Below are 18,726 nucleotides of genomic sequence, written 5' to 3'. Positions count from 1 at the left end.
GCTGTATCACACTTAAAAATTCCATTGAAGAGAGTGTGATTCCGAGAGCTGGACAACTGCAAACTAAGGAAAAGCAAACAGATGTCCCCTTTGATTTATTTTATCTCAACGATTCATCTAGGGCTGCAGGCGCTGGGTCACAGCCATTCACTTCCTGAGCTGTAAGTGTCAAGAAAAGAAGGGAGTCCACCGGCTCCTTGGATGTGAACAAAGCCTGACCTCAGGCAACCTCACCTGCCACTTACAGCCGCCTACTTACTGCTCCTCTCACCTCACTCACCTCACTCAGACAGCTCTCCTACCCACGGGTGTGATTATTCAAATTGGCTTATTCATTTTATTATGCTAAGTGGTTCTCATATTGGATACACTTTTAATATATTATTTCACTATAATTTACATTACAGTACCTGTTCACTGAAAGAAACTAAAATGTGTATCCGATACTGTACAGTATCCTTGTGTTAATAACATCCAATGAAGTCAATACTTGATGTTATGTTGAGGTTATACACTTCATATTATGTAGAAATCCTTAATGATTTGTTAAATGGATCCCCAAGAGTGTTTTTGTGATATTCAGCAAACTGGGCTTTTTAGGTGGGCTCTGAACACAATATTATTTTTTCTACTTAAAATAATGGAATATAAGTTCCTGCTTGCCAAGTTTTCTCCAGCTGCCAGGGAAGCCAGGGTGATTAAAGGGCCTTCAATTGTTCTGAAGAACAATCTGGAAGCTTCCAGAGTGATGAGAAGAGACAAACACTTCTGGGAGTTGTTAAGCTACACGACCTAAGGGACTTGATCCCAGGGTCCCAGAAGGTCAGGAGCAGGGAGAGAGGGGCGCTGGCGAGCAGGTAGGCCACCTTCCCTATCTGACATAAGGGGAAACGGTGGCCCAAACTGGGAAGGGACCAGCCCGGGCGGTAAGAAGAATGGATGATTAACTAAAGCCAGATCTCCTGCCTCCACTGTCAGTGCCTCTTCCATGTCCCCTAGTCCAAAACTCATCCAGTCCAACCACCTCAGTTACTGATGGGGAAACTGAGGCCACAGAGGGGAACTTGGCTAGGGTCACTTCACAGATTGACAGCAAATTTGGAGTAAAATCACAACACTCAGGGCCACCAGCAGCCTCAAGTACTGCCAAGTGTCACCCCTCATTTACCCGTTGATAAACCAGGCCCAGAAAGGTAGTGGGTGATTGCATCTCTCCCAGGATCTGGCTTTGCTGATGCTGGTGTCCTCACTTGGGTGAATTTACTGACCACGGAAGACAGGGCATGTTGGGGGCAGTGGTGATTTGGTTTGAGCCAGCTGAGTGGGAGGTTCTTATGGCACATCAGGCATCAGGTGAGTGGGGCTGGGTTGGCACCCGAGGCAGGAGTTGAGGCAGGAAACTGGGCTCTTTAGAAATCCCAAGCTAGAGGGAGATGATTCCAGAAAGCCTCTGCACACCTGCAGAGAAAGCACTGACTCAACGAACGGATTCCGGGATTTCTAGCGGATCTGGATGGGATTAGTGAGTCCAATTCAGAAGAGGAGGGAGGAGAAGAAAGAATAAAGCCCCAGAGCTTGAAAGGACCCCCAACTTCTTATAGGTAGTGAAACAGAGGCTGAGAAGGGACAGAGACTTGGCCAAGGCCACAAGTCCCCGTCAGGACCCAAACCAGCCCCTCCTGCCTGCTAGGGCAGCTCTCTTCCCTCTTGCCCCATTTCAGCAGTTGAGAATCATTTACCCCCGCCCCTCCCTGAGACAGGAGTGCTATATCTTTCTCTGGATCTCTGGAAACAGCTGGCTCTTTCCCAGAATCTGAGCCCTTTCATGTGTCTGCCCGAGCTCCCAGAGGTCACCCCTGGAGTCAAGGCTGTCGCCAGCCTCTATCCATAGACCTTTGTTTCGGTTCCCACACGAGATTTCCTCCCCTGACTGGTGAGCATCTCCCCTACGCTGCAGGGCTGCGGTCCCAGGCTCAGCCCGCCCAGAACAGAGGCCCCAGAATAGCCCAGGATGGTCTCACTGAGGCAGAAAATGCCTTCCAAGGAAGCCAAGCCCTTGAGGTTCTAATCCTTTTCTTCCCCACAGACAGCAGTTTCTTTTTTTAGAACATGAACTCAGGACAAAGCTCCTTGCCTCTCCATGAATAGACCGTCTCCTGGGGCAGAATTCCAGGAACCCGCGGGGCCACTAGAGACACCAGCCTTTCAAGGTTGACTGCAGAGGACGAGCATGTCCCTTGCAGGCTGGCTAGAGCCAAGAGGCTGAAAAATTCATCCTGGCATCAAGTCTGGCGCAACTCTGGACCCAACAGGAATCTTGATGGTTTCCCACAACCTCACTCACCCCCCTTCAAGTCACCCACACTCATTCATTCTCCCCTTCATTTAACAACTGTGTGCTGAGTGCCTACTATGTGTCTAGCCTCTTTGAGGCACTAGAACTTTTGGGACATATCAGAGAAAATTGACAAAGATCCCTGCTTTCCAAAAATCAGTATTTTCATTCACTTCTTTTTTTTCACTTCAAAAACTAGAATTTTATAACTGGCATAAACATTTCCATTGCATCAAAAACAACAAAATACCTAGAAATAAACTTAACCAAGGAGGTTACCTATACTCTGAAAACTGTAAAACACTGATGAAGGAAATTGAAAACACTGATACAAAGAAATGGAAAGATACCTTGTGCTCTCAGATTGGAAGAATCAACATTATCAAAATGGCCGTCCTGCCCAAAGCAACCCACAGATCCAATGCAACACCTGTCAAAATACTAGTGACATTTTTCACAGAACTAGAACAAACAATTCCAAAATTTATATGGAACCATAAAAGACCCCGAATTGCCAAAGCAATCTTTTGTAGGTCTTTTTTCTTTCTTTCTTTCTTCTTTTTGTTCTCTTTTCTTATGGTTTGATGACTACAGAAGTTCCTTTAACATTTGTTGTAAAGCTGGTTTGGTGGTGCTGAATTCTTTTCGCTTTTGTTTCTCCGTGAAACTGTTGATCAAAAATCAATATTATCAGAGGGGAATGTTTAAAAGAGACCTCCGTACTATTTTATATATTTATCCAGAGGCAGGAGATAGAGAACTTTGGTGTTGGATGGACCTGAGTTTAAACCTGCTCTGTTCTCTGATCTTGGGTGGCTGTTTTAACTTCTCTGAGCCTCAGTTCCCTCAATGCTAAAGTGGAGATGACAATTTCTATTCCTCAGTCAGTTAAATATTGAGTGACCATACGATCCAGCAAGTCGGCTCCTAGGTTGTACACCCAGGGAAAGGAAAACATATGTTCACACAAAAACTTGTACATGAGTGTTCACAGCAGCGGTATTCATAATAGCCAAAAAGTAGAAACATCTCGAATGCCCATCACTGATGAATAGGTAAACAGAGTGTACTCTATCCATACAATGGAATATTATTTCACCATAAACAGGAATGAAATAGTGCTATACGTTACAACATGAATAAACCTTGAAAACATTATGCAAGTGAAAGAAGCCAGACACTAAAGATCACACGTTGTATGTTTCTATTCATATGAAATGTCCTGAAAAGGCAAATCCATAGAGACAGAAAGTAGGTTAGTGGTTGCCTAAGGCTGGGGGAAATGGAGTAAATAAGAGTATGATGGTTAAAGGGTGCAGGGTTTCTTTTTGGGGGGGTGAAAATTTTCTACAATTGATTGTGGTGATGGATATAGAACTCTGTGAATATATAAAAAGCCACTGAATTGCACACTTTAAATGGGTGAGTTTTATGATATAGGAATTGTATCTCAATAAAGCTTTAAAAAAAAATCCCTACCACATAAGGGTCTTGGAGGATTAAATGACCTAAGTATACAATATACCAAACATAGTATCTGGTATTTGGTGGATAGTCAATGGATGCTAACTTTCATTTCATTGGTAATCCTTAATAGATTGGTTTATACAAAAGTTTACAAATATGTCTGTTGTCAACACAAGAATGCCATAACCTTTGGTAACCTTTGTGCCTTGAGCTGGTGGTCCTTCCCTACTCCCAGTCCCAGTCCTTCCTTTGCCTGTTGAAATCCTACCTGTATCACAGCTCAGCTCAGGTGCCACCTCCGTTTCAGTCCACCTAGAAATCCTGGGGCATTCAGAGGCCGGCTCTCACCAGTCAAGCTTGTTTTGGAATTCTTTGTGAACATTGTCTCTCCATGTGCCCTGCATCTGGCAGAGGGTATAATCCTGTAATGAGTGGGTTTATAGCTCACATGCTCTGTTTCCCCTGGCACAGCACATGCAGTGGGCAGAATTCTCCGATCGCCCTCATGACCTTTGCCCTCTGGTTATATGGCAAGAGGAATTTTGTAGATGTAATTAAGGTTACTAATCAGCTGACCTTAAGACAGAATGATGGATGGACCTAACCTAATCACAGGAGCCCTTTAAAGGTAGAATTTTCTTCCTTGGTAGCAAAAGAGGCAGAGAGATTCAAAGCAGCCTCTAGGAGTGGAGAGCAGTCCCTACCAGGGAGAAAACAGAGGGATTCTGCCAACAACCTGAATGAGTTTGGAGGCAGGAATCTTCCTAAGAGCTGTCAGATAAAAGCCCAGCCCAGCACACATCTTTGACTTGACTCTGACCTTGTGAAACCCTAAGCAGAGAACTCAGTTGAACCCACCTGGACTTCTGACCTACAGAGAATAAACAGGTATTATTTTAAATTGCTAAGTTTGTGGTAATTTATTATGCAAAAATAGAAAACAATATAGCACCCATCTGTGGAGGGGCATTTGATTTCCATTTTATAAGTGAGGAGGCACAGAGAGGTGCTGTCACTTGCCCAGGAATACACAGCACATTAGTGGCAGGGCTGAGCCAGAGGCTTGGGCAGGGGCCAGCAAATATTATCTACAAATATCCAGACAGTATTTTAGGCTTTAGGGGCAATATGGTTTCTGCATTAGGGAAATGTTTTTCTTCCTTTAAGGGTTAGAGACTGGTTTTTTAATCCTGATTTCTTTTAACTTATTGACAGTTTCTAAATTTTCTGCTATGTCCAGCTATTTCTTATTTTTGGACAAGAGAAAGGGAAGGCAAATGGTTTTACTTTTGTAAGCATGCTCAGAGCTATGAAGGATGAACCGGTAAAGTTCTGTGGGAGCTTGGGAGAGGGACCAGATAATTCTGCTTTGGGCCACCGAGGAGGAGCCACTCAGAAAGGTAACCTGAGTCTTAAGGGAAGTGTCTGAGCTCAGCAGGGGAAGCTGGTGAGAAGGGAGGCCTTTGTAGTGAAGGCGGGGCATTGTGCTTGGGACACAGTGGACAGTGGTTGGGGAGTGGTGTGGAAGGAGTGCAGGAAATGAAGCTGGGGTCATTATTCAGAGCACAATGGGGGCACTGAAAGGTTTAGGCAGGTGGGGAACTGATGGGGAGCTGGTCTGTAACCTCACACTGGTGGCTCATGAAGGGCAGACAGCCTGGAGCAGAGAGGCCAGTGAGAAGTGGGCCTGGGCAGCAGCTCAGGTCATAGTTGAAGAGGGAACAATGTGGCAAAAAAAGGAAAAGTGCATATGGGTCTGGAAAATCCACATGGATTTTAGCAATTCCTCTCCCATCCCCTACTCCCAGTCCCCCACTTATTAGCTGTGTGACCCCGAGCCAGGCACTTCTCTCAGCCTTGATAAAGTACCTGAGGTGACAATTAAATGGGAAAAGCATGGACTGGTGACATCTAAAAAATGGATGCAGGTGGCAGTCCCCTCCCCCACACCTGGACGCAGAAGCTAGTGATGGATTTTCTTCTCATTTGCCCAGTGGTGCTGGGAAACCTGAGGCTGCTTGTTCAGAAAGGGTCTGCAAATATTCCCAAGCCTGCAGGGTGCCCATGGTGCATGGGCATTGTGGCAGACCTGGGGGCTGGGGCCAGAGCCCTCAAAAGTGGGGAAGAAGAGGACAGAACCAGAAAAACTGGGCTAGATCCCTGGGTTCTGATCAGCACTCAGTCCCAGCTCCCTCTAGTCCTGGCCCTGTTAGATCTGGCTGGGTCTTGAGCCAAGTCACATTGGTCCCTGACCTCAAAGAGGACACCATCTTTGGGGAGATTCACAAATGGAGCCACTGTGTATTGCAAGAGCATACTCACGCCAGCTCCTCATGGATAAGGTCTTATTAAACTATTAAGCCTCCATAGCTACCCTGGGAGCATGGCACCATGGCCTCCATTTTATAGATAAGGAAACGGCAGCTTGAGAAGGATATGGCTAGAGTCTTCTGGCCTGGAAGAGGCTGAGTCAGGACAGAAGTCACAACTAGCCAATTACAGGGCCTGAGTGTTTAGCCTGGGCCAGGGGACTCGGATTCAAGCAGGGTTGGTGTGTGGCCAGGCCTGGACCTCAACTTCACCATTCTGTGACCTGTGACCCTGGGCCTACTGGTAGGGAGCAGAAGGGGAGTCTGGATCATTGAGGGGCCCATGTCCACATGGGGGCTGGCCCCTGCAGAAATGAGCAGGGCTGACAGCTCCAGCTCCATGGCCCTCTGCTCCCCACTCACATTTCCCCTGAGCAGACCCACAAGGCCCCCAAGAGGGCTGCTTGTCCCCACCTCCGGATTGAGCAGAGCAAAACTCTGGCTTGAGGTCTACCTGGTCCCTGTCTCAGCTCAACCACTTGTGAATTCTTTAGACTTGCCTCTCTCTGAGCCTGTGTCCTGTCTGTAAAATGGGAACACCTACACAGACCCCAAACACGGTGAAGATGAAATGAGATAACATAAAAGACCTCACCAGTCAGCGGGGTCATGGGAGTCAGTGCTCAGAGAACACTAGGGGTGGCATATAACCTCAGAGACAAGGAATTTAAGAAGTAGGAGCCTGGGCCCTGCCACTGACCTGCTCTGTGACTCTGAGACAATGGTTTTCCCTCTCTGAGCTTCAGATCTCCACTGGACAGGTTGCTCTAACCCTCTGTGTCCCTAGGCTGAGTGGGGAGTTGGTCACCAGTTTGGTGAAGAATCCTTGGCCATGGCTAAGGGGAATCTGGCCCAGTGCAACGGTTTGCTGGAGCAGCAAGAAGAGACATAAACAAAACCCAGACTCCAGCTGGTCTGGAACTGGCTCCCTTTGACTCACATGAATTTGTCAAGGTTAACCCACTGGACTTTGTCTGGCCTTTGCACAAGCTGCTCCGTGGATGCTGCCGCCCTATCCATTCCTACCTTCTACAACTCAGGTGTCTTCCCACAGAGAACGCACATGTACACACATGCTGACCCTTCCTCCAGGCTCCTAAATGCCCTGTCCACAAAATCTGCCTCCAGCCTGCACTTGTGAAAGGCTGAACTCTTAACCTGCACTGCTTAACTCATTCAATCCCAGAAGACTTGTGAGTTGGGATCCTCAACCCTCCTCTGACACTGGAGGAAGAAGATTCAGAGAAGTTAGGTCACACAGCAGGTAGGCTGGGAGGCCCTGCTCTCAAGCCCTGCTCTCCAGGCCTCTTGCTGTCTGGGGCAGTGACCTCCCTCCTGCAGAGGCTGGGGAAGTACTTAAATGCTGGCCTTTACTTCTGAGAATGCCTTCCTCCTCAGGGTGTGAGGGTCTGGAGGGCCGGGGAGAGCTTGCTCTCAGATTAAATGTTATGACAAGAAAAAGCCAGTTGTCAAGGAATATGCGGTAAACTGGCAAGGGACCTTCCCTACTTGGGCCTCAGTTTCCCTTCCTGTAAAATGGGATTGAGGAGACATGAGCTCAGGACTCCAGAACCTTCTCAGACTGAGCTCGCCCCAGTGGCGTAGCAGGGGGCTGGACGGCCTCAAAGTCAGCCGGTTCCCGACAGTTCCACGGAGGTTCCGGTTAACAGCGGTCTTGCCGCTCCCTGCACGCTGGGAAACCCCAACCCTTGCCGGCCCGGTTCGCGCTGTCGCTTTAAGGACGGGCGCGGCACCTGAAGCCGCCTGGAGCCGCCACCCGGGAGTCTCTGTGGCTGCGAAGGCGCGGATCCGACGAGAGGTGGGGCGAGCCGCGCCCCCGAGCGCGAGCCTGAGCCCAGGGTCCCGGGCGCAGTCGGCCAAGCCCGAAGTGGAGGCGGGGGCCCGGGGGTGGTCACCACGGAGTAGAGGGCGAAGCCCAGCTCCGCCTGCCCCTCGGCGCCCCGCGTTAGCGCCCCGCGCCCCGGGTGGCAGAGACTCTGTGCGGTGAAGACGGCTCCGCACCGGGTCCCGGCGGCTGCGGACCGGACGGACGGCGGCGAGCGAGACCCCTGGATAAGACCTGGAGTCGGACCTTAGCGCTTCTGGGGGCGCGGAGAGCAGGGCTGGGGGACGGTCGCCACTCCTAACTCCTGGCGCCCCCGCAGACCCGAGAAACAGCTATTCCCAGGTTTGAGCTGCCCTCAGCCAGCATGCTTTTACCCTCGCCGGGCTCCCCCGGCTCCCCGCGCGGGGACCACGCCTGACCCTGCGGCGGGATGACTGCGCCCAAGGTGGGTATAAGCTTCCTTCTCTCCTCATCTTCCGGAACATCTCAGGTCCTCCTAACCCGACCCCTCCTGGACCCCTACCCTTCACCTTGACCGCGGTGGCTTGGTGGGCAGAGTCCAGACACCGAAGTCTCCTCCTCTGTTCTAAGTCGCTGGGTGGCGTTGGGGCACTCAGAGCCTCAGTTTACCCAGTGGTTACATGGAGATGGTTTGGAATACTTCTTGTTGAGATAGGTTAGTTCTTTATAGAAAACTGGCACCTAAAGTTCCCCTGTTGATAGCACGGACGTTATGATATTATTGTGCCCATTTTACAGAGAAAGGAACTGAGGCATGGAGCAGCTAGGTAATTTATCAGAGCCAGGGTCCACCTTTCCATCCAGTTATGTCACCATGCTTCAATTAGCACTTGCCCTCTTGACATCTCATCTTCACAACTTGCTCCTCCCTAGGAGGCAGGAATTTGAGCTCAGAGATGTGGAGCAGCCTGATCAAGGTCACAGAGCTAACAGAGTGGCCATAGTCAGAGGGAGTGATAACTCTGTTGCAGGGAAAGGCCTCCTCCAGCTGGTAGGTGGTGGGCACAGCAGCAGAAAACTTCTGGGAGGAGGTGGTGTTTGGCCTGAGTCTTGAAGGAAGGTGTGAACTGAGGGCCCTGGATGGGGACTTCGGGCTCCCCAGGCAGAGGGAGCAGCCCGTGTATAGGACCCCAGGTGGCAGGAGTTTGGGTGCATGGGGTGTGGGGGATATACGGGAACTAAGAAGGAGGGGGCAGCCTGGCAGCATGAAGAGTGTTAGATTGGGAGTGGGACTTCTCTGGGATTGAATTTTCCTCTCTTCCCAGGGCTGGGGTTATGCCCTCCAGGACAGGGAGTCCTTTCTTCCTCCTCTATCAGAGTCCACAGTACACCAGTGTGCGGGGTGAGTGAACTGCCTGAAGACCACTCTGAAATGGGTCAGGGGAATCTTGGGCCAGGACACCCTGCTGCTAATCAGTCAGAGCCCTGATCTGTAATAATAACACAAACCACCACACAACAGAACAGACTGTCCTTTAGTGGACATTGACACCCCCCACCTCCTGGGGTTGGCAGATTATCATGTGCTCTGCCTGCCTCTGGGGGAGTCCACATGGAGTGGGGGAGACACACAGGAGGCGAAGACACAGCCTCCAGTGAGAACAGGCTAAGGGCAATTGTAGGAACCTGTCTGAGGCCCAGGAACAGTTGAGTCAGGAAGAAGGGCAGGGCGTCCTAGAAAGTGGGAACTGCCTGAGCTGAAGACTTACTCTATTCGCAGCATGGTCTCACCTTTATATACTGAAAAATGTAGATCCAAAAATAAAGAGCCCAATCCATCTGTGTGTGCACACATACAGAGATTTGAGTCACACCTGGGTTCAAATTTGGCACCGACTTCTGATAAGCTGTCACCATCACAGCTCCAGTGTCCTCGGGACATAATGCTGTTGTAAGGATTAAGTCAGGGGACACCTGTAAAGTGCTGGGTGTGGTTCCCAGCCCCCGCCAATGCCCAGTACACATCTGCTGCCACCATCATCAGGAATGCAGGCCAAGGGAGGGCCACATCCCCATGCAGGTCATGCTCATCTCCGAGGGGCAGCATGAATGATGATTCGTATTTTGTATTTTTATTCTCTTCTGTGGTTTTCTCCTTTTGTCCACAATGAGCAACTATTGCTTTTATAGAAATTTTAAAGCCTGGTAAGTTACCCTATGCAGAAGTGAGTTCTGTTAAGTGTCGAGACACACAGCTGTGTCCAGCTTTGGGCAAAGTCCTTCACCTTTCTGGGCTCAGTCTCCTTATTTGCAAAACAGGAATTTCTTTTCCTGCCCTGACCATGCATCTCAGTTGTGGTGAGTCAGATGAGATGCTGCGTGTGAAGGAGGACTGTCAAGTGCCATAATACATAGGCAAGGGGTTACTGTCGTTGATTTGCTGTGGGTTTCTTTTCCCCCAAGCTGATCTCTCCAGCTTTTCCTTTTGACAGCCTCTCTTTGCTGTCTGACTCTGGAGAGGGAGTAGCCAGGTTCTTTTTCTACCCACCATGAAAATGTCTTGAGCTGGGGACAGGAGGCACTTGCCCCATAGACAGATTCACAGGAAGAGAACTGCAGGTAATTTACAAATAGCATTTTCAGGGGTCGGGGGTATAGCTTAGTGGTAGAGCCCATGCTTGGCATGCACGAGGTCCTGGGTTCAATACTCAGTGCCTCTGTTAAGGAAAAAACAAATGGCATTTTCTGTAGGCTTCTGGTGGTCTGGGGGCTCAGAAAGATTGGGGTTCACTTCTTGAGCATCCTTGCTACATGTATACATTCTCTCTTTCTCACACATACACAAAAGTTTTGAAACACATCTGGGAACATGCCCCTTTGAAAACTAAAGTCTTACCTACTAGATCTTGAACACTTGCCCTGCCCCTCAGCCCCCAAGGAGTGTGCCTTTGGCTGTGCAGTGGGGCATCATTCGGATACACCACCTTAGGCTGGGTAAGTCTGGCCATGGAAATCTCCCTAAGGTCTCCGAGTTCCCCGGTCCCCTCCTTCACTGACTCAGTTTTTGGAAGAGGAAAGGGTGTCTCTGTAAGTTCTCCTAGCAGCCTGGTGGAGAGCCTGCCCTCTATATGGGTGAGGAGACAGACCCCAAGCAGTTGAGAGCCTTACCCCAAGACACAGCTGGTGAACCACAGTGTTGGGATAAAGCCAGGCTTCATGGCTCGGGGCTGTAGCAGCTGGGATCCTCTGTTCCCTCCCCTCTCCCAACCCCTCCCAGCCGCGAGAGAGCCTTGTCACACAACAAGGTTTATTCAGCAACACTGTTTCTCACTGAGGAGAATTTCTTCAACAGATGTTTCCAGAGCAGCTACTCTGTGCTAAGCACTGGGGGAGACAGCAGTGAACAGGGCCAGTACAGACCTGCCCTCAGGGAGTTTGCTGCCTGGTGAGGACAAAAAGCAAAGGAAGAGTCAAACAGATAAATAAAAGCTTGGTCCAAGAAGGCCCAGGGGACTTCGAGTTTAAAGTGTCACCCGTGAAGATTTCTCAGGTGAGGGCTGAGCTGAGCCTGGAGGAGAAATAATAGCTCCTTGCCAAGCAGAGGGAACAGCATGTACAACAGCCTAGAGGTTGGCTTTGGGGACAACCCCTTCCTGTCTGTATAATCTGGGGCCAGGATTCCTCCCAGTATTTTTTTCCCCACTCTGGGCATTTTGTCTTTGCCTAATTGAAATAACACTGTTTGCACATTTTGGCATACTAAGTTGAAAAAAATCAGATGTCATAAGCATTTTCCCCCTGTTGTTAAACATTTGTGCTAAGCTTGATTTTGTTAAATGTCATGAGAAGTCCGTCTAGAGGTTATGCTGTGGTCTACTTACCCTGGACATTTCGGCTCTTTCCAAATTATGACTATTATAAATAAGGCCATGGTGACCATCTTTTCACATGAAGTTTTGCTTCATGGTGTGAATTTCAACTTCAGGCTTCTCAGTGCCCCTCTCCCACTTGCCCCTTTACCTGCCCCAGGGTTTCAGTGTCATCCTCTGTCAATAGAGATGAGTGTCGACCTCACGGGGTTTTGACTGGGGTGAAGTGAGGCAACGAGTTAACGAGCAAGCCCCGCTCCTGGCAGGCCTGGTGGACCCCACAGCCTTCACTCTCCTCCCTTCCAGCCTGTGGTAGACACAGTGGGGAGTCTTATACCCACCAGGCAGATGAGGCCTGACTCCTGGAAGGAGGCCGGGAGTGAACCTAGCCACTTACTGAGCTCCTACCCGGTCCCAGGCATGTGCTAGAAATTTGTGACATTCTGCAAAGTTGGGAGCATCATCCCCATTTCAGAGATGAGGAACCTGAGGTACAGAGGAGTCAAACGACCTTTCTGAGGCTGCCCAGTGACCTCGGGCGGAGGAGGACTAAAACCTGGTCTCGAGTACCCAGCAGGCCTCTCATGTGGCCCATCTCCTCTTCTCTCTCCTTCTCTGTGTCCAGATGTGTGACAGGGGCCGCGTGGCCTCCACCCTCCGCTACTGCATGACGGTCAGCGGCACAGTGGTTCTGGTGGCCGGGACACTCTGCTTCGCCTGGTGGAGTGAAGGAGATGCAGGTGCCCAGCCCAGCCAGCCAGCCCCGCCCACTGGACGCCCCAAGCCTGAGGCCCCCGGTCCCCTGCTCAGGTCGGTCAGCTTCTTCTGCTGTGGTGCAGGCGGCCTGCTGCTGCTTTTCGGCCTGCTGTGGTCCCTCAAGGCCAGCACCCAGGGGCCGCCTCGATGGGACCCGTATCACGTCTCCAGAGACCTGTACTACCTCACTGTGGAGCCCTTGGAGAAGGAGAGCAGCAGGTCAGCAGGGCCAGTGGGGGCCTCAGGTGGGGCACCATCATACCATCAGGCATTTACTCAGCAAACTCTCATGGGGTTTCTTGTCTGGACCAGGCCTTGCCTATGCCCTGGGGTCTTGGAGGCTGATCTGATCAGCACTCCTGGAGGTGTTTAAAGCCTCCAGACAGAGGCAGACTTTGATAAATCAGAGTAGTTAAAGCTATGAAAGAGGGACAGACATGGTCTTGTGGAGATGGGGAGAAGTCCAGGAAAGCTTCCTGGAGGAGGCGGCAGCTGAGTGCAACATGGTATGGGGCAGAGTAATGTAGGGGTTAAGTGCTCACACACAGGAGTCGGACCCACTGGGATCGTCTCCTGCCTGGTTCTGTCACTAACTAGCTGTGGGACTTCAAATAGATCATGCAACCCCACTGAGCTTCTTCATCTGAAATAAAATAAGAATAATAAGAACAGAAATAATAGCAAACACCTGTTTAGTACTTACCAGGAGCCTGACTCTGCTCGAAGTGTTTTGCGTATGTCTAATCATTTAGTCCCTACGGCAGCCCTCTGAAGTAGGTACTGTTATGAATGCCATTTATAGATGAGAAAACTGGGGCACAGTGATGTTAAGTAACTCACCCTGGGGCACCCAGCCAGTGTGTGTCAGAGCCAGGACTCGAGCCCAGAGTCTTTGCTCCCACACATTCCTTAACCCTGAAGTTAGGGGAAAATTAAATGAGATGTTGTGAATCAAGAACTCAGCCCAGTGCCTGGCACACAGTACCTACCGTGCCAACAAATGTCAACTTTTCCTCAGGTGGATAAGGTGGAGAGAGGTGTTTTAGGCAGAGAGCATATACAAAGGCCCGGGCTTAATATGGGGCATAGAGACAAAATCTTGCATTTAGTTAATATTTCTCAACCTTTTTTTTTTTCATTATTGCTCTCTCTAAGGAGACTTTTTAGCCATTTTTTCTTAATCCCCCCATGAAATGTTAATACCACAGATACACTGTATATTGAGTCTGTATATCTGTATGTATATCTGTGCTTTATACATAAACGGTATCAGCAAGATTCCAAGAACCAATTTCTGCCCTGCTGAGAATGCATGGATTTTAGTGCTCTTATTTTACACTTACTCATTGGCCAAGTATTGGCAGTGCCTACATATCAGGGGCCTGCATACATCTTCTCCAGTCCTGTCCACTTGCAAGGGAAGAATTCCTGTTGCCTTTTACAGAAAAAGAGGGTGAGGGTTAGACAGCTAGAAAGTGGCAGAGCCTGCTGGCTGTGAAGGTGCGTTCCCCCACACCACTCTGTACGCACTGGATTTGCTTGTCTTGGGGGCTAAACCAGACATCTGTGGGCCGATCTGGGACCAAGGCACCCTTCTTCCCATGGTTAGAGGGAAAATGCATTCTGAGTTAAAGAATGTGACAGGTTAGTCCTGGCTCCTGGCCTGTGACTCACCGAGGTCACAGACAACAGAGTATTCAACAGAGGCCCCTTAGTCCAATGGTCATGCTTTGGTTTGACCTGACTGTTAGAGGGAAGGGCAGGGTTGGGGGACTCTCCAGCCAAACCTTTCACTTCTCAGATGAGAAGCCTGGGTCTCAGAGAGACCAGTGACCTACCTGGTAACACAGTGAGTTAATGATCAGTTGGAACCAGGCCAGGCCTCAGGGCACTCTGGACTGGAGCCTGTCCCTCCCTGCCTGGCCTGGCCTGAGCACAGAGGGTGGGTGTTGTCTGTACACACAGCCGTGTTGACTCAACAGGGCCTGGGCCACAGCTGCATCTGTCAGTTGGAGCCACTGGGCCTTCATTCCCAGCCAGGCCAAGGAGGAACCCGTCTAGGAGGCTACAGGGTGCTCATGGCCCATCAGGTTTGGAGACCCAAGTCTTAGATCCGAAACTGGGGTGGTGGATGTTGGGGAGGCTGCTTCTGCTAATGGCTCTTTCTTGCCCGTGGGGCTGATCCAGCGCGGCCGTGCTTCTGAGAGCCCAGCATCTGGCCCCCATGGGGAGGCCAGTCAGCCGTCCCTGCCTGCAGGCATCTTGCTGTCTGCGGGTAAATTCAGGTCAGAGACAGAGGCCTTTTAGGCTGATGGCTTGGGCAGGTCCATTTCCCTCTTGGGGCCTCAGTTTCCCCATTTATTCATCTACTTATCCTTGCATGCGTTTCACCATTTACTGAGTGCCTGCTGTGTACTTGGTCCTAGGCAGGGCACTGACAATGCAGCAATGGACAAAACAGGCAGAACCCTGCCCTTGGGGCCCCCATCTAAAGTGTGAGCCCCTAAATGATGTGGCTGGATGAGGGTCTTCCCAGGGCCCCCGCCCTCAGTGAGTACAGCAGATAAAGCATGGCTCTAGTCAGACATGGGGCTTTCAGTGTCTGCTCTTTTCTAAGCTGTGTCCTTGAGCCTGTTACTTAGACTCTGAGCTATGTCTAGTTCTTCCTACGTAAACCTGGAATTTTCCCTAGGATTGCTGTTAGGCTCAGATGAGATGACGGATGGGAGGCGTATACACTGCAAAGTTCACTGCTCTGACTGTGCTTTCATTTCATGATCCTCTCTCGTGTCCACTGATTTGAGCCTCACTGCTTATGAGGCAGTGTAAGGACTGGGCCCATTTTATGGACGAGAAGGTTGAGGTGTGGACACATTAGGGGCTGGCTCGGGAGAGGTGTGATAGGTGCAGTTGGCTTGGGCCTTGCAAGTAGACAGAGCTGGGGCTTTGCTGCTTAGTGGACGCACGGCCTTCCCTTACCTGGCTGAAGGCCGCCAGCCCCAGGCTTGTCCTGAATGTGAAATGAGATTAGAGAGCTTGAGTGTTGGGCAAGTAGTGTTTCACCCTTGTTCCTTCCCCTTTCCCTTCTGTGTCTGCTTGACTCAGCTGAAGGGTGGAGGATGGAGGAGCTGGTGCCAGGCCCAGATCTCCTATCCCCACCAGGCTCCAGAGAGGCAAACCCTAGCCTTGGTGGAGCTTCCTGTGTGTGGGCCCGGCCCACACAGCTACAGGGAGCATGTCCAGAATGCACCATGAACAGGCCTGCCCCTGAAGTGTGTGATGTGGCCGCCCTGCCTGGGGCCTCGTGTTTCCCAAGTTCCCAGACCTCTGAACCACGACCGCACGACCGTGATGACCTGGGGCTGGATGGGCCCGGTTGGCTAGGTGAGGTGGCATGAGGGCCACTCCATGTCTGCCCTCTAAGCAAACTTCCTGCTGTGGGCTGAGCTCACCCGCAGCTGTGCCCTGCCCTGCCAGCTGTTGCCTGCTGGGGTGGCCCCAGGCATACCCAGAGCCTGCCTGTCTCTGGGGCTGGAAAAGTGGGAGCGGCCAAGGCATGGCTGGGAGATGAGCAGGCTAGGAGGTGTGCGGCTCTTGAAGTCATCACCCACATTTTTTCTGAGTGTTGTTGAAGCCTTTTCCATTTTCCCTGAATCTATAAAATGGGAATTGTTATCCTCAATTTACAGATGAGGATAAAGAGGCTCAGAGAGGGTGTGAACATGGTCTACATCACACAGCAATTGAACCTAGCTTGCCTGGCTCACCTGCAAAGCAGATGCAAAATTCTTTGCCTGCCCTCACCTGCCAAGGATGCTGGGAGTCAGGAGAGTGAGACCTCTTATCAGCTTCCTCAGCTCCTGGCCTCCAGAGAAGGAGGGTCTGTGAGAGAACTTTGCAAAAGCACCGGCTGGGGGGCCCAAATTTGGCTCCTGGCTGGTGTCCTCCATCAGATTGGCACATAGCCTGCACCACAACCCTGGCCTGTGACTGGAGCAGTGAACCTGCCTCCCAGTGAGCTATTCTGAGGGTGGCAGTGGGCATGGGCTGAGAAGACACATTGCTCAGAGAAGGGCCATGTCCCCGGTGGGCAGTGGGTGCTGACCTGAGGGGCAGCACATTCCTGGCACAGCCCCTCCACCATCCCTAGAGCAAAGCCTCCTCCACTACCTCTTCTGTCCTCCAGCCAGCCTCCTGCCATTGGCCCCTCCCCTGTCTAGACAGGCAGGCCCGCTGGTATAGATTTATCTTCTTCCCTCCTGGCTCAAACTGATGACCTTCAGCAAGTGACAGCCTGTCTGAGCCTGTGTGGCACCTGCCAGCAGGAGATCTGTGACCCTTCCTCATGGACACCTTTGAGATTTTGTTTCCAGCTCCCATTTATAGAGCACGTGCAAGGTGCCCACTGTATTATCTCATTTAATCGTCACACAGTCCTGTGAGTCAGGTGCTGTTATTGTTCCACTTTACAGATGGGGAAACTGGGGCCCAGATCAATAGAGTTACTGACCCATGATTGTGGCATAGCAGGGAGCTGACTCAGCAAATGCTGACTCACAGCCACCCCTCAGCCACCTGGGGTGGGAAAAGACCTTCAAGGTCACCTAGTCAGCCCTTGTATCTGGCAGTATCTTCCCAAAGAAGGACCAGCCCAGACACTGGATCAGTGACACTCCCACCTCCAGGGTCCTGGGAGGGGAAGGGGCACTGACTCCCGAGAGGTGACCTACCAAGGTCCTGAGAGGACTGAGGGCCAGCCTTATTCCTGTCAGCATTGCTGTGGCTGGGATGCAAATGACCTATTCTTAGAATCTAGCCTGCAGAACATGGTCAGAGGATCTGATCTCTGCCTCAAGACCCTGCAGGGTGGTTCATTTGGGGGAGGTGTGGGGGCAAATCACAGGAAAACCAAACTGTTCAGAGGCAGATGCAGTTGACTTGGTAAGTGGTGAGCTCTCCATTTCTGGAGGTATGCAAGCAGAGGTAGACATTTGGTGGACTTACCAGGGCCTCAAGCATCCAAGTGGGCAGGGGAGTTGAGGTCTCCCATACTGCCCTGAGCATCCACAACTCCAGATCTTATAAGGGAGATTACAGTAAGCTGGGAGCCTTTCTCACCATGGATCATCACTCAGTCTTTCAACAAACATCCCCAAGCATCAGTCCCTGGACACTCAAAGTCCCTGCCCTTGGTGACACCTAGGTGGGATCAGTGCAGTGACAGAGAGGGGAGCCCTTTGGGAGCCCAGAGCAGGGAGTAGGGGCTTTGCTGGGGGAGGTCAGGAGAGGTCCCCAGAGGAGACTAGAAGGGCAAGTGGGGACTGACCAGCAGGAAGGGGTGAAGGAGGTGAGAAGGACTTTCCCTGCAGAGAGAACTGAGGAACTAACTCTATGGAGAACTAACTATAGGGAAGGGAGTGTGGAGTCGGGGAGCTGAGGGTGGCAGGGGGCCAGCTGATGCCAAGCTTCAGCTGTGTATATGGGGCGCTGGAGAACTCGCAGAGGGCTTGGACCAGGGCATGAAGCTGCCCCTGTCACTGCCTTCCTTGCTATTTCCCTGGTGTGTGGTAGAGTTTTGCCCCAACCCCTGCTCACAGCCTCTCCTCTTCCATCCCTGTAGGTCCCCAAAGGTGGTTGCCTTCCCCAGTGATGAGGAGGCCGTGTGCTGCCCACTGGCTGAGGGTCCCCTGATACCACCTACATACCCCATGGAGGAAAACCTGGGTGCCTCTGGGGATGCCCTGCTTGGGGCCCAGCCCCCCTTGCCTCCACCCAGCTACGACAGCATCCTCGGTGCTGATGGCATCTCTGGAGAGACAACACCTGAGGCTGCATGCTCCTGCCTGGGACCGGTTCAGTCTGCGGTGGGAGGAAGTTAAAGGCTCCTAGCAGGCCCGGAAGCTGGAAACAAAAACAATGATGGGCTTCTTCTAGTGTCTAGTACAGTGTCTGGTACACACCAGGCACTCAGCAAATATTTGTTGCTGAATACTGTTTTATTTATCTATTGCTGTGTAACAAATAGCTTAAAATAATCCATTTTATTATCTCTCATGATTCTGTGGGTTGCCTGGGCCCAGCTGGGTGGTTCTCCTGCCCCATGTGATGTTGGCTGGGCTGAAG

The 18,726-nt window shown here is 51.1% G+C and overlaps 1 protein-coding gene across 2 annotated transcripts; it reads left to right on the top strand.

Annotated features, from left to right (window-relative positions):
• Positions 1 to 7,804: 7,804 nt before the first annotated feature.
• Positions 7,805 to 18,657, top strand: TMEM61 (transmembrane protein 61). 2 transcript variants are annotated; one of them, XM_074376406.1, is made up of 4 exons: positions 7,805 to 8,462; positions 9,304 to 9,380; positions 12,473 to 12,822; positions 18,224 to 18,657. In XM_074376406.1, the coding sequence occupies exons 3-4, from the start codon at positions 12,473 to 12,475 to the stop codon at positions 18,480 to 18,482; spliced, it is 609 nt and encodes a 202-aa protein (XP_074232507.1). In that variant the 5' UTR covers positions 7,805 to 8,462; positions 9,304 to 9,380; the 3' UTR covers positions 18,483 to 18,657. The 2 variants fall into 2 exon arrangements, with proteins under 2 accessions (XP_074232507.1, XP_010950038.2); XM_010951736.3 differs by lacking the exon at positions 9,304 to 9,380 and having other exon boundaries at positions 7,814 to 8,462.
• The last annotated feature ends 69 nt before the right edge of the window (positions 18,658 to 18,726 follow it).

This window comes from Camelus bactrianus, chromosome 13 (assembly GCF_048773025.1).
Source record: "Camelus bactrianus isolate YW-2024 breed Bactrian camel chromosome 13, ASM4877302v1, whole genome shotgun sequence".
NCBI classification, from domain to species: domain Eukaryota; kingdom Metazoa; phylum Chordata; class Mammalia; order Artiodactyla; family Camelidae; genus Camelus; species Camelus bactrianus.
The sequence above is the reverse complement of the archived record's forward strand: the minus strand, read 5'-3'. Positions and strand labels throughout refer to the sequence as shown.

Bases quoted from the DNA above. Each gene is read 5' to 3' on its own strand.
- TMEM61 (XM_010951736.3), top strand. The intron at 12,823-18,223 runs GTCAGCAGGGCC...CCATCCCTGTAG, and splicing joins TTGGAGAAGGAGAGCAGCAG to GTCCCCAAAGGTGGTTGCCT.